This window comes from Engystomops pustulosus, chromosome 8 (genome assembly GCF_040894005.1).
Source record: "Engystomops pustulosus chromosome 8, aEngPut4.maternal, whole genome shotgun sequence".
NCBI lineage: Eukaryota > Metazoa > Chordata > Amphibia > Anura > Leptodactylidae > Engystomops > Engystomops pustulosus.
In genome coordinates, this window is record NC_092418.1 from 71,145,571 (window position 1) to 71,159,787 (window position 14,217).

Here is a 14,217-nt window from a genome sequence, read left to right on the forward strand (position 1 = left end):
AACATCCTTTTAGAAGAAAAGTTGATGCAACTTCATTTGTGAGTGAATAGAAGCCTTCGTGTATACATTTAGGGGTTACAAACATCCACAGACCTGAGACTTTTCACAGCTGCAGCTTTGCCACTGTTTGCAGTCTAAACAATCTCCTGTGAGCTAAGGTAGTGTACATACCTGATGCCCACCTCATCCATAGATACATCTTCTTGCGAGACCCTTCTGGCTGCATCTGATCTTCCTGAGAATGGAGGGATTGGTTATTGTGTATGGCTTCACCTTTAGTTGCATTCTGTTAAATGCAGCTATCATTTCATGGCTGTAGGGCTATGGTATGGTTCTGACTGGCCCCCAAAATCCTCAGAATAAAGGGTCTGCACCACAAGGTGAGTGCTGCAGCTGCTATGTAAAGCTCATCACCCTTGACATGCATAGATCTGTTTTTCCATTCTCTGCACATCAGGTGGGTTAGGTGTACCTGTACAAGAAATTGGCAGAATGGAACTTTCCCTTGTTTTTAAGGTTAAATAATGGTCCCTGCATATCTCAAACAACTAAATATGGTATATTGTGCTAAAAATTGTTTCCATGTAGTTTGACTTGCATTGTATCGGACAGAGGAATCTTCTTTTTAACTGTCTCCTAGTCCCAGCGTTTTCAATGGTTACATATTTTCTTGCAGTCTTAAAATTAAAATGATGTAAAAGAATGTACATTTCATGACTCTGCCGGGCGGTGACAGGTGGTGTCCAGGCAAAGCAGACATGTGCGGACAGGTGAAGAATGCAGTTCTTCCACTATGACTCTCGTCTATGTCTAACTATAGCTCCAGGCTGTGGCATTTTGGTTTTAGATTGTTGTTGCCTGTGGCTATATTTGAGACCTGCATAGAGTGATGACCTGCTGTTTTCTACCTTTGCTCTACCTTCATTTACAAGTATCAGCACTTGATTCTGCATACATGAAATATAGCCAAAGGTTATAGGGATAAAAAAAGAGCAGCTGATCATGTGGATAACATACTACATACAAGTGCCACTGGTAACCGCTGCTCATAGTCACATGTACAGGCCACTACTTTATTGAGTGGAGTCAGTAATTCTTGTGATTCTTTGTGTATGTGTGTGTGTGTATATATATGTATGTGTATATATATATATTATAATATTCTATTCTTGATAACGTACCTTGATGTTCATTCCCTACAACTCTGCTTGCCCTCGCCTTACTTCATTGCTTGCTTATCTGTTACTACTTATACTCAAGGTATCCCAGAAGAAAGCTGTAATAAGATGCAGTGACGGAAAGTGCCCCCCACCTTTTATGATTTTCACACTGATCATCTGGAAGGTGTTTCTGCACTTCTTACATGTTGTAAGTGTGAACATTGCTCTGAAGAATTAATTGGATGAAAGATGGGCTCCAGGAGTGGCTTTTAGTTCTCAGTTCACCATTGTATCACAGTAACAATACAAATTCTTTCTATTACCGTACATATATATCATTATGAAATGCCACTTCTGCTTCACTTGGATCTTGTGATAATTTGCATGTAGCATATATTGTGCATATATAATTTTAGATTAGGTCTCCTTTTCCAGAGCTGAATATCTGGTCCATGCCATGATCTCACCATTAGACAGTTCATCATTTCTGACCCATTGGTGAACCGTTCCAATACCTGCCAATTATGTAACCATAATTTTTATTCCTCTTTTCTTTAAATTTTACACTGACTTTCCTTAGAATGATTGTATATATTAGCTATTGCCTATTAGCAGGTATATACACTGCATGGTTAGCAAGCACTTCTCTGGACACAGTGTTTATATTACGTCCTTCCTATGAACACGTTGTACAACATTGTACAGCCCTATAAGGAGATGCCGCCAGATGATTTAGCATTCCAGGTAATACAGGAGTAAGTGATAATATTTAGGCAAGTTTATGTTAACAATTTTACATTTGTTCCTGCTATTAGCCAGGTTACAAAGGCTCATTACTATTTTATACTATTTTATGAAATTGTAAACTGATATACTCTTTTTTTTTTTTTTTTTTTTTAAATGAAATTTTATAATCCAAAAATGACCTTTTTGTAGCATGCTTGGACTACTTTTTAAATTTGTTCATGTTTCTGTAATCTCTGGGGCTGGCAGCTTTTCTTCATAGTAGTCACCTCATGAACATCCTAGAAAGGATAAAAATGAAGGGGACAATTTTCTATGGGCAAAATATGGATACATTTCTGTACTGGCTGAAAATTTGGGCCTGTGGTAATTGTATATGTTGTAGGGGGTTCCTGGATTAATTTTAGGATTGTGCTATAATCTAGGATAGGAACTGTCAATGCGTCACCCAATATTTTCCAACTCCATCTGGCATGGTGATGTCGTAAGAGAAGAGAAGAAAAGTCTCAATTCTTGGCCTTGTGCCTGCATGCTGGTAGATTCCTCCTGTCTGCCTCTGCTCTAATCTATAATTTAATAATCCTGAAACTTAACCTAAAATGTTAAAAACTCCAGGCTACTGGAGCGCGTACTAGCCTGGCCGGGCACTGGGAGCTAAGGCTAGTACACACCCCAGTAGCCTCTGCAGTTAATTTACATATTACTAAAATAAAGTTTATGACAAGTTAGGTTAGGTTCCATTTTCCCGCAGATCATCCCGTAAAAATGATTGATTCCAGTAAATAGGAGAATAGATAGACCGTGTAACATGCAGAATATCCTGTTCAGAATTTCTTGGACCTCCTAGGAAATTCTGCAGGAAACCTCAAGGGGAGAGGCTCCTGCTGAAGCTTGTTAGGTCATGCACCTCCTCACCTCCTATAAGACTATATCCTGGAACATATAAGGAATATGTCTCAATACATTTCTCTGTATTATTTGTATAACAAGATAAAGGAGAATGGTGCAAGCAAGTGCTGGGATATTTGTTCCTTTTCAGTGATGCGATCTTGACAAACTTTTTCCTCTTTGCAATAATTTCAGCTATTTTACAGCTAGATACCAGATCAGTAAAGGATCAATCCCCTCTCCAGCCTTAGTTTCCCCTGACAAACTCTTGAGAAATCCTGTCTGAGGTTGATGTAATTACAGGTTTATATACCAGTCTGACACTGCAGCATCTGAGTCAGCCTTTCCCTCTAATCATATGTTCAAGACTTTGAGAATATGCTTCATATTATTATGTTAAGCTAAAGAATTTTTTTTCTGTGAATTGGATGTTGCATATTTTATCTTTAACTCTTTACATAACTGTCTAAAATGCTAAACTATTCAACAATCAGACTAGTTAAAAAACGCATAATAAGGATTAGGACCACCAACAACCAGTTATAAAGGAATGTAAAAAGGTCCTGCACAAGTGATGGAGCTGGCACATTGCTCATAAAAGTGTATTATAGAAGCGCCTGATGGATGCACCACATCCTGCTCTTGCCCTAGTGCATACCTCCCAATTTCTGAAGCAAAGAAAAAGGGACAAAAGATGTGGTGTACATAGTGTGCAGGGGAATCTATTTGCCCTAAGCCCTGCCTTTCACCCCTCCTCTTACCCCACACAGTATAATTTCCCCTTAGTACCCCGAGCTCCTCCTCCTCACGTAAGAGCTCCTCCTCACGTAAGAGCTCCTCCTCCTCACGTAAGAGCTCCTTCTCACATTATGCCTCTGCCAGATCCTTCTCACATTTCAGCTCTCCCTCTTATTGTGGTTTCTCTCGTATTCTTCTTCTTCCCCAGTAGCTTGACCTTATATTATGCCCCCGTACGGCTCCCCCTCATTTCGCTGCCAGGACAACTCGCCCTCATTTCGCCCTACCTTGTTTCTGCTTGATAAAAAATATAATAAACACTTGATGCTCATCTCTCCCTATTCCCCAGCAGCAGCTCTTCTCTCCTTATTTAATGCTGTGTGCAGTACTGCAGACAGAAGGCAAGATGACATCATCCCATCACATCTGCAGGGTCTGCAACACACAGCAGAGGCACGGTCAAAGTCTCTCTGCATTATCCCTGTATGCTACTCTGTTAAATACAGTGTGTCCTGAGACATACCTTTCTCTAGCTGAGGGAAAAGGGACAGAGCCCAAGATCTGGGACGGTCCCACTGAATCTGGGATGGTTGAGAAGATTGCCCTAAGAAAGGGCACAGAGGTGAACTGAGGTGTTGCTGGTTGATGCACTCCTTTCAATCAGCTACTAATTATTGTGGAAAGGTTATTAGTTGTGCTTACGTCCTGTGTGTTTCTTGTATTTATCCTGGATTACAGTCTGTAGTATACTCCAAAGCTGTATTTATAACTATTTAACCTTTACAGCTACATATTTTTTCATATGTACATGGTCTTTCTGCTATGTTTTTAAGTCTGTGGGTTTGTCTTTACTCTCCTCCTGTTACAGAGAAGCTCTGGTAAGATGCCATGTGCTGGTCTGCAGTTTCCAATAACTTTTAAATGTTGCTCAGAAGTATAATATATGGTCAATACATGGAAAAAGTCCTGAAGGGACAGCAAATAATTTGTACTCCTCTCTCCTGGCTGCACCTGGGGCTTTCTGGTCTCCCTTTTTAGTGGGAGAGAAGCAGAGGTATTTTAAACCAGGGAGGAGGAGATTTATCAAAGATGGAAGTGAATAGAATTATAATATCACCGTGAGCATGGCTTCTAATTGGTTTATGGCTGCAGTAAATAATTTAGAAGATTCTCATTTCATGTGAGTCTCTGCTATTCCCTTTTCCTTTTCTTCCAGGATTACTGTACCGTCTGAGGTTTTGGCATATTTTACTTCTATATACATGAATTTGAATGGATACTTACAAAATGTGAAAAATGTCTGAAGGAATCTTCCTTTTATATACTTTTTTTTTTTATCCAAGTGTTGTTTTGTCATTAGGGCAACTTTTAAAGGAAATCTACGAACACAATCCATCATGATAAACCAGGGGCACTTACTCAGGCACAATGACTGTGGTAATATTCTTATATTTATTATTCTTATAAAATTATGTTTTAAAATTATGCTTTTGAGCCACAAGTTCTCTGGGGGCATTACCAGAGCCCCTCTGTTTGGCAGCTTTACAGGCTGTTACACTTTGCTTACTCAGCACCTCACCTCTCTCTGTGCCTAATGTAATTTCACTGAAGCAGAGTTACAGCATAGTGGGGGTACTCCTTGTGCAGAGTAACAGCCTGTGAAGCTGCAGGACAGAGGGGTTTGGGAAGCCCCCTTTCTGGCTCATTATCACAATTTTAGAAGTTGATTTTGGAATGGAGACCATGGATAACAAATATAAGAAGATTTACCACAGTCTCATTGCCTGGCTATATGAGTACATGCCCCTGATTTATCATGCTTGATTTTTGATGGTAGATTTGCTTTAATATATTTTGAAAAAGAATAAACTTGGTTCTAAATGCACATAATTTTTTAATTCCTTTATATATAGCGCCACAATTTTCTGCAGCGCTAGACAGAGCTTGCCAAATCAGTCCATAAAGTAACAAACTTTCATTATTTTTTATTTTACATGTGTTACATTTGCCCTAGAAACATCATGTTAAAGCACTATGTATAAAATATAAATGTACGCTTATATAATCGGCGATATGATTCCATGGTTTTGAAGTCCATACAACACTGTACTGATCTTCTGGACTCTTCAGCCAACTACATGTTTATGATGGAGCAGATTAATGAGTTCCTGGAAGACCCTTCTAATAACGAAGAACAGATGCTAAGGTCAGAGTCCACACTTACAGAAAAAATGCAGAGAGAAGTATCGGCCAGGAGATGTTTGTCGCCCGTTTTCCAGTTCCATGCGTGTTCTACTCTCGTGAAGATGCCTTTTGGCTTTGCGGTCTGCTTAGAATTGCAGAGGAAAGAGCATCACGAGCAGAATTTGGATAACTGTACATTATTTTTCATCTTTGATGACGGATGCAGCTGCAGCAGACTGTTTTCTTGCTTCCAAGTAGCACTTGCAATAATGACTATAGTTGAGGCTACTTCCTCCCAATACAATATAAATAGCACACACATACCAGCACATATGTACAGAGATAGATTCCTGCTGCTGTATCTGATGGCCAGAATGCTACTTCTGCAGGGGATTACTCCACAGGGCACTGATCCGTGGGATAGTGATAGGAAGTACATCCTGTTATAAATTTCTCACTGTTCCTCCTCTCGTGCGCTGCAGGGAACTTTGATTTTAGGAAGGGGCAAAGTCTTTGGTTGTGAAAAAATACAGATACACTTTTTATCATTCCTTTATTGGAAAAAAAAAATGTAGTACAAAACAAAGCAAATTTTACACAAGCAAAATCGCGCATGATAAACCAGGGACACTTGCTCATAGATCCCAGCACTGCGACTGTGGTGATCTTATATTTGTTATCCTTGGGAATGTTATCAGAAGCCCTGCATGTTGTAACTGTACAGGTTGTTCCATTCTGATGGAGAATTTCCCCAACATAATACACCTTACCGGTATAATTAACATCTGAAGTGAGTTCCTCCGTTCTCTGGAGTGGGATCATTTCTGAAAACAGTCGGTGCTTGAGGGAGCTTGACTGGCTTTCCATAGTCTTGGTATCAAGGCATAAAGCCAGCCTTTGCGATTGCAATAGGTAACATGGAAAGCAAGAGAAGGGCAGGGTTGTTATCTAGGCGGTGTCCAGTCAGACCATATAGAAGATCATATATTGTGTCTATGACCCAAGACCAGAATGGTTTTAATAGCCCCACCCAATGTGTAGCATAGTTCCAGAGGCTTGTCTGGACCTCCAATACTCATCGAGGCATGTTGGGTAGACCCAGTACCGCCTAGACACAATCTTGTAGTTGGTTTCTTGGAATTTGTTGGAGGTAGAAACTTTGAGCTTTGGACCAATCGTCATAAACATTGTGTTTACTTAAACATGGTGTAACTGCAAGGTGTAAATGCAGCCTTAACCTCCATCATACAAGCATTGCTGTTCTTTGCCCTAGATGCTGCAATTTTGGGAATGTGCATATTCCTCCCCTGCACATATGTAAGGTGTATCTAGCAAATGGACTTGTAGAAGTGATCACTTGTGTGTACTCAAACAGCTGCAAACCATTTCCTTTTTACATTTTTGTGCCTTGTGCCAAAAGGAATTCTTCGAGGTCCATAACCTTGCGTTTGGCAACAAAGCTCCAGAGAATGATGTTATTGAGCAGCAGTAACTAGTTATTCTAAATATTCAAGGTCACAGCATGTGTTCACTGCTCCTAAAACTCCCATTATTTCTCCAAATAGTTTTCTATTTTAAAACAATACAAAAAAGAATACATTTTATATTGGGACATGGTGTTAAAATAGATTTAGCAAGTACATGTCGAAAAGGACGGTATGGAGGGATAGTTGTAGATGTTGTACGCAGCTTATTCATTTCAGTACAATTAAAATTTCATGGATAAACAGATACGTACGTGTACTTGGACAAGCTGTAAAGTCCGCTCATAAATGTCGGTATTATAGGTCAAAAATTGATCAGAATAGAGTCTGCAGGAAGTTGCAGGAGATTGTTATCTTGGTACAGGCGGTCCCCTACTTAAGGACAACTGACTTACAGACGGCCCAAAGTTAAAGACAGACCCCTCTGCCCGCTATGGCCTTTGGTGAAGCTCTCTCAATGCTTATCTTTAGTCCCAGACTGCATTGATCAGCTGTAAGGTGTCTGTAATGAAGCTTTATTGATGATAGTCCTTGGTCCCATTACAGCAAAATATTTTGAAACTCCCTATTGTCACTGAGGCAAAAAAATTTTTTGTCTGGAACTACAATTATAAAATATACAGTTTCGACTTGCATACAAATTCAACTTAAGAACAAACCTATGGAACCTATCTACGTAACCCAAGGACTGCCTGTAACTTGAAGGGTCGTCTCGGAAAACAAGAGTGTCTGTGATCATCCATGACCTGAACAACCTCAAGTGATCACAAAACAGGAGGACAAATTTATCAGTGTGTTACAAATGGGACAGATTTATGGCACCTCATGAGATTCATACTGCACTGATTAACTCTTGAATGGATGTTCCACAGCTCTAAAAATTTTATCTCGGACCTATTACTGAAAAAGAGAATTTTATGGTCGTAAAAGCACAGGAGCTGTGCTGCTACTTTTAGAAGGTGGCTCTTTTCACCCGGGCTATGCCATTGGTAAACCAAACTTCCAACTCCTCAATTTTATAACTCTGACTCCAACACCAGCAAAAAGGGCAACCGCCGCCGACTTCTGGGCGAGGACGTGCAGCTACGAGGAGCTGCTTACCAAAGATGTCAGGGTAGGAGGAGAAAAGAGGCTACTGGGGCGTGGAGTAGCCGAGACGGTTAGCCTCATGTCCGGCTACTCCACGCCCCAGTAGCCGCTTAGGAAAATTTACATATTGGGGTATTAAGATAGCAAGGACGTGAGGATTAGCTCTAAAAAGGGCTATCCTCGGGTCCCATACATCCAACTACCACCCGTTCTACCTTTTATAGGTAGAATCATGATGGTAGTTTCCTTTTAAGTAAAAATGTATTTAAGGATATCAAGGCTCAATAGCAATCAGAGATTATGGGAACATGTAATAAGAAATGCATGTAGTTACTAGAACAGTTATGCCAGGGGACGTAACAGCATGGCAGCAATGAACCATTTTATACTATACTATACAACATGTACACGGCTGCAGCTGTGGGACAGGGACCTTCCTACATCTTCCTCCAGTTACATCCCGATAAGCTGAAACAATAGAAGGTTACCATGTTGCCACGGTAACGTGACAAGAGATGCTGCAGTTACAGCTACATCTGGCAGCATAGTCCTGACCTTATTGGAAGTGATTTTTCTTTCTTTCCTCAGTCACTTGGCTTTTCAGGGTTAATCCATATAGAGAAGGAGACCTGGCGGTTACCACGGAAACAGACAATAGGGCAGAAAGCTTTACTTATTTATTTCTGTAGAAGGGAGGATCTTATCCAGAGCTGCTGAGAATGGAAGATGACCGGGAATTCTCCCTACTTGGGGTGTATCTGTTTTACTAGTTATGGACAGCGACAGGTCTGCAACAAATCCAGCCCTCCTCCATATGGGTTTAGGAGTGTTAACCCTTCATTTGCTGATCGTGTGCTGTATTTGTGGTAACATTTAGCTTGTGGCAAATCTATGGCACGGTTGCCACAGGTGGCAATCAAAGCCCTATCTGTGGGCACCCAGGCCATCAACAAAGAGGACGCCATGAATTCCCAGTCAGCCACGGACTTGCCACGCTCAGTGCTATCCTAAAGGGGTTGGAAGGAGGTTGAAAAACTTGGCTGTTTCTTCCAAAAGCAGTGCCACTGATCATGGTTTGTGTCGCTATTGCACCTCTGCTGGATAGAGATGAACAGAGCTAAGTCCCAATAGCAGTATAAACCATGGTCAGGTTTGCTGCTGTTTGTGGAAGAAATCAGTCAAGTTATTCCACCTCAGGACTTTAAAGCAACAGTGTTACTGGAGGAATGGGAAGCATTGGGCAAATCTGCATTATCATTGTAGCTCCGGCTCCAGGCCTGACAATTCTTCCTGTTCAGGGGAACTTGATTTTGTCGCTCCTTGTTTCTACTGTATTGGTGTTCTCGGGATACTGATATGATTGAAAGCTATGACAGACAAGGGAGTAATAGGTTTACTGCTTAAATTGCCATGTTGGCACTTTGTGATAAATAAGTGGGTTTTGTTAGTTTGGGCACTTGGTCTATAAAAGGTTTGCCATCACTGCCCTATAACTTGTAGTGTGACACTGGCAGTATTATACAAGTATACTACCACAGAAAAACTGAGTTACAACGTTCTTATAAAATCTATACATATAATCTTTATTATAGACACAAGACAACACAAAATTGTATTGTCATGAATTAAAACAATGTAATTGTGTAGAGGAAATCCAAAACAAAAAAGGTCCGATGAGACAAATATCCACATGAATGCATAACAGGGTATATTGCTTCAATATGAGTCACACCTCAGTACTAAGTAACAGACAAGTGTCCTACCCATTATACGCCGTCTGTGGCTGCCCAGTATTATACAAGGTTGGGTCTAGTTGCATGTATAGTAGTAAACTGGTGCAGCTTTTGGCCATTTTGTTTCTATAATTCTCTACTGGTCTGTGTAGATTGTGATGGCTAACCTATGACAAGCGTGTCAGAGGTGACACACAAGGCATTTCTTCTGACTAGCAGCAAGCTGGCAGCATCTGGATGCAGGGCAACTCTTTTCATGAGAGCTCGGCACAATACCCTTCACTAACAGAGCAAATATAGTTGGTGTTCACACCAGTAGGAGAATTACGGATTATAATGCAAAGGTTACGTTTCTCCTACCTTCCCTGGTCGCGGTCAAAGATCTCATTGAAGTCTGAGACAATCTATGATATACATAGACTCATGATGGCTCCTTCACTATGAGAAATGCTGTGTACAGATGTTACTTACTATTGCCGATATATGACCATTCCTAACATGTGACCCTTCTCTGTTATCACTGCATACTCCTAAAATGCTATATGGTTGGTAAGTGTTTAGTCCTGATGTCTTACATCCGCTCTTGGCGGTAAGAGTTAAGCAGTTCCCATCCTTATATATACTTATTATACTTCCCACTCCATAATGGAGGAATATTCAGGAGTTCATATATGTGTTTCCATAGAGTTGTTACTGTTGTCTGGAGAAGTCAGTGGAAGAGCTTAGTCTAGATTTATACTGTACAGAGCGCTGTATCCTTCCTTTTCTCACGCATCAGTTCCATGGGATGCAGAGACAACTTTTCCCACAAGAATGGAAACAGGAAGCGTTCTGACTAGATGGCCTCTCCAAATACAAGAGGATTACAACCACTTCCTTTCATAACTTGGGATTCTTCCTTTTTATTGTAGCATTACATCTATTAGGACTGATGTTGAGCCGATGTTCTCAATTACGTGTAACTTGTAAAGTTTCTCCTGACTGGTGATGGGCACGATTAAGTGGTGGGGTCAGGAGTCCAGACTTTTTTTTTTTTTTGGCTTCCTGTCATGTATCTATTCATGAATGATTCCATCTTGCCCCTAACCTAAAATTACTACAAAGACCAGATAATATATTGCATATAACTGCAAGGCGAGATGCTGGGCCAATGGCTTGTAGGTACCTCAGCCCCATTATATCATAAATGTCTATAGGTCCACAGCTTGCAAAGTGGCATCCCAGAAAAGTAATCAATATGACCCTGAAATCTGGGTAATGGCTCGTAAAAGGCAAACATTTTAGGAATAATCGAGTTTCCTTAATGGCCTATCCCAATCCCCATGACACCACCTCATATAGAGATGTTTTCAACTGGAGGGGGCCTTACTGTGACCTGTTGGGTCCTGCAGGGACCCTTTAGTGTATTGTACTGTGATGTGTTATGGGAGTTCTCTGTAGTTAGTGGACAGGATTTATAGCCATGTTATTTAGTCTTAGAAGCTGTAGGGAGCAGGCATTCTGGGTGTTTTTACTGTCGTGCATTACACAGTCAAAGACTGCATTAGGCTCCTTATTAAAACAATTAGGTGCTTTAATTCACTGGCAGAGTCTCCGGAGAACGTCTCCTCATGATGGATCTGTACTTCCCTACAATTTGCAACAGCCAAAACACATTGTGACTGTTTTCTGAAATCAAACCACAGCAGTTTACTGCCGCAGCAGGCACAGAGTACAGCACAATAATGGAATTGTAACGCTTTAACTTAAAACGCCTGACAACATTATATGGGAACTGGGGTTACTGTACACAAGCTATTACCATGAACTATTAGAATTAATATCCCTGGTTGACCAAATATGTATTGTAACCATCTATTGTTTGTGGTAATGAGCTAGAAGAGTTTTTGGGTGTGTGACCAGAATCCTTCCATGCTGCAGCTTCACATGCTATTACACTCTCCCCCTCTTCCCTGCTCCCACAGCACTTCCCTCTGCCTGAAGTAATCTTACACAGTGGGAGGGTGAAATGCGCTTGCACAGTGTAACAGCCTATGAAGCTACAGCACGGAGAGATTCATGGTAAAGCTTGCTTGCTGTATTTGCTTTACTTTCATGAGCAATAACATAGAATGAAACATATGTAAACTGTGTAAAATGTGTAATCTAAAAAAGGAAAGTGTGGTAAATAAATAAGTAAATACCCATGTATTTATGACATTGTTTTACAAGCCATAAAAACCTAGCACATTTGTGGTGTCACAGATATAAAGTGATATATGGACCCACAACCCATCGGCCTCATTCCCATGGCCGTGTGAGGGCCGTGCTTTTCGCCACTCCTCCCTCTACAGGCAGATAGATAAACTATATGTTAGCTGCAGTAGTGCTGCATGCTGAGCTGTTAGACAGCAGGAGATGCAGAGTCCTACTTAAAGGTTTGCAGGAGAAGCCTTTTTTTCAGAAAACTTATCTTTGTAATTTTTCCCATGAAAATTTTTTGATAAGCAGTAAAATTGTATAAACCTTTACCAAAATGTTATAAATATTTACAGTGACAATGCATCACCATTCTCCAGTTTCAGAGGCAGAGGGTGCCTATACTTTTGCAAAGTGTCTTGTGCAGAACCTTCTGTATTCTGTCTTCAGATGATAGGCTGGAGGATGACTCACTTCAATTGGCCTTATCTCCAGATCCGTGGTACCTAAAGACAACATTTTGTGGAAAATCTCCCATTCAATATAATATCAGGATTATGTTTCTAGGTGAAAGAGTCGGGAATTGAGATCTGTATTTAAATTTTTTTTCCACTGTAACTTTAACCGTGTATATCTCTGGTTCTTTTTCTGGTCCACACTTCTGGAGATCCGTTCAGTTTGACACTGTCATCACGTTTTTATACATACCCTCTGCACAGGGCATGTACAAATAAGATGTACAGCATACATCCATATGGCAGTTGTGGAGAGGTTAAGCAACATCAGAGGCAATCACTTTATGTGGTCACAGACTGTGAATGAATTAAACTTTTTTTTTATTTTTCCAAACTGCATGACTATGTAAAGCCTATATGTAAAGTCTGTTTAATGACCTATAAGATTGGAATTCCCATTCTTTCTGTATAGTTTCTGACCTTGTGTTGTGTAACATGTCATCATGGTGACAGGAAGACATCTATTGTCAGAAATGCCCCGCAGAGCTCATGCTGTGACATTTACGATGCAGAATGTCCTTACATGGGGAATATCCAGTAATATGGAAAATGCATAAAGCAGATGGATGGGATTCTGTGCAGTGTCAAGTAGCTGTGTTGTGCTGCACATTGTTGTGGGGTATGGGAAGGATTACAGAGTAAAGGTTCCTGCTCTTTGTCATGGTGGATTATTTGGTAATAGAGGAAGCAGCTGTTTTTTTTCTTTGGATTTGCATTGTTACATTTTGTTACATTTTCAATCTATTGCCAGGAATTTTTGGCTGGCTCCTTCCCTATGACCACTAGTTATAAAACTTGAGGCAAGACTAACAATTTATTCAGTTCTATGATAATTCCCATTAATGTGGATATTATTCTGCAAATGATGGATAACTAGATAGCGCAGCCATGTATGCACAGTCTTCTGTCGGTGAAGTGCGCTATGGAGGAATGCCGCCTTGGTGTAGGAAGTGACTGTACAATACTTTGCTTTCTCAGCATTCTGCTAAAGTTAAAAATACCAAATCAATGGAGCTCTTTGCTTTTACGTGCAGTAATCATTCTTGCTGGCACAGCAGGAGGGAAAGTTTTGCCGGGCTCTGATTGTGCTTGTTCCCTCTTCCTCTTTCAGCATCTTTTGATAATTGTTTATATGATGGGTGCAGTTTACTCCTCAATATTGGCGTATCTCTGTTTTCTGCAGAAGTAAGGTAGATGTATAAAGTAAATGATGATTGTAGCCTCAGAAGCCTATATAAGTACAAGTACATCTCACATAGTGACATCTTAGCTGTATACCTCGCTGTGAACCAATATACTCTTGTTCTTTGCGATACTACAAAACGCTCTAAACTAACGGGTCTGCTAGACAGAAGTAATAAGTCAGTGAAACTGCCTTCAGTTTGTGCTGTGGTTTCTTTAGTTTTGGTTTTTTGTGTGTTGTATAATTTACTGAGAGATTTGTAGGTCATGAAGTCTCTTTGTTATCTATGGGGTTGAAGAGGCCTGGAGCGGAAACCACAAT

The 14,217-nt window shown here is 40.5% G+C and overlaps 1 protein-coding gene across 8 annotated transcripts in view; it reads left to right on the forward strand.

The window, feature by feature from the left end:
* Positions 1 to 14,217, forward strand: part of RAPH1 (Ras association (RalGDS/AF-6) and pleckstrin homology domains 1) — a 91,298-nt gene that overhangs the window by 40,554 nt on the left and 36,527 nt on the right. For 3 of the 8 annotated variants that reach the window (XM_072121100.1, XM_072121102.1, XM_072121106.1), the window contains exon 1: positions 8,943 to 9,073. The exons of 2 other annotated variants lie outside the window; for them this stretch is intronic. In XM_072121100.1, coding sequence (XP_071977201.1) covers positions 9,014 to 9,073 — 60 coding nt within the window. In that variant the 5' untranslated portion in view covers positions 8,943 to 9,013. Of the gene's footprint in view, positions 1 to 8,939; positions 9,074 to 14,217 lie in introns of those variants that run through there. 3 more of the 8 variants (XM_072121099.1, XM_072121103.1, XM_072121104.1) reach the window with 3 other exon arrangements.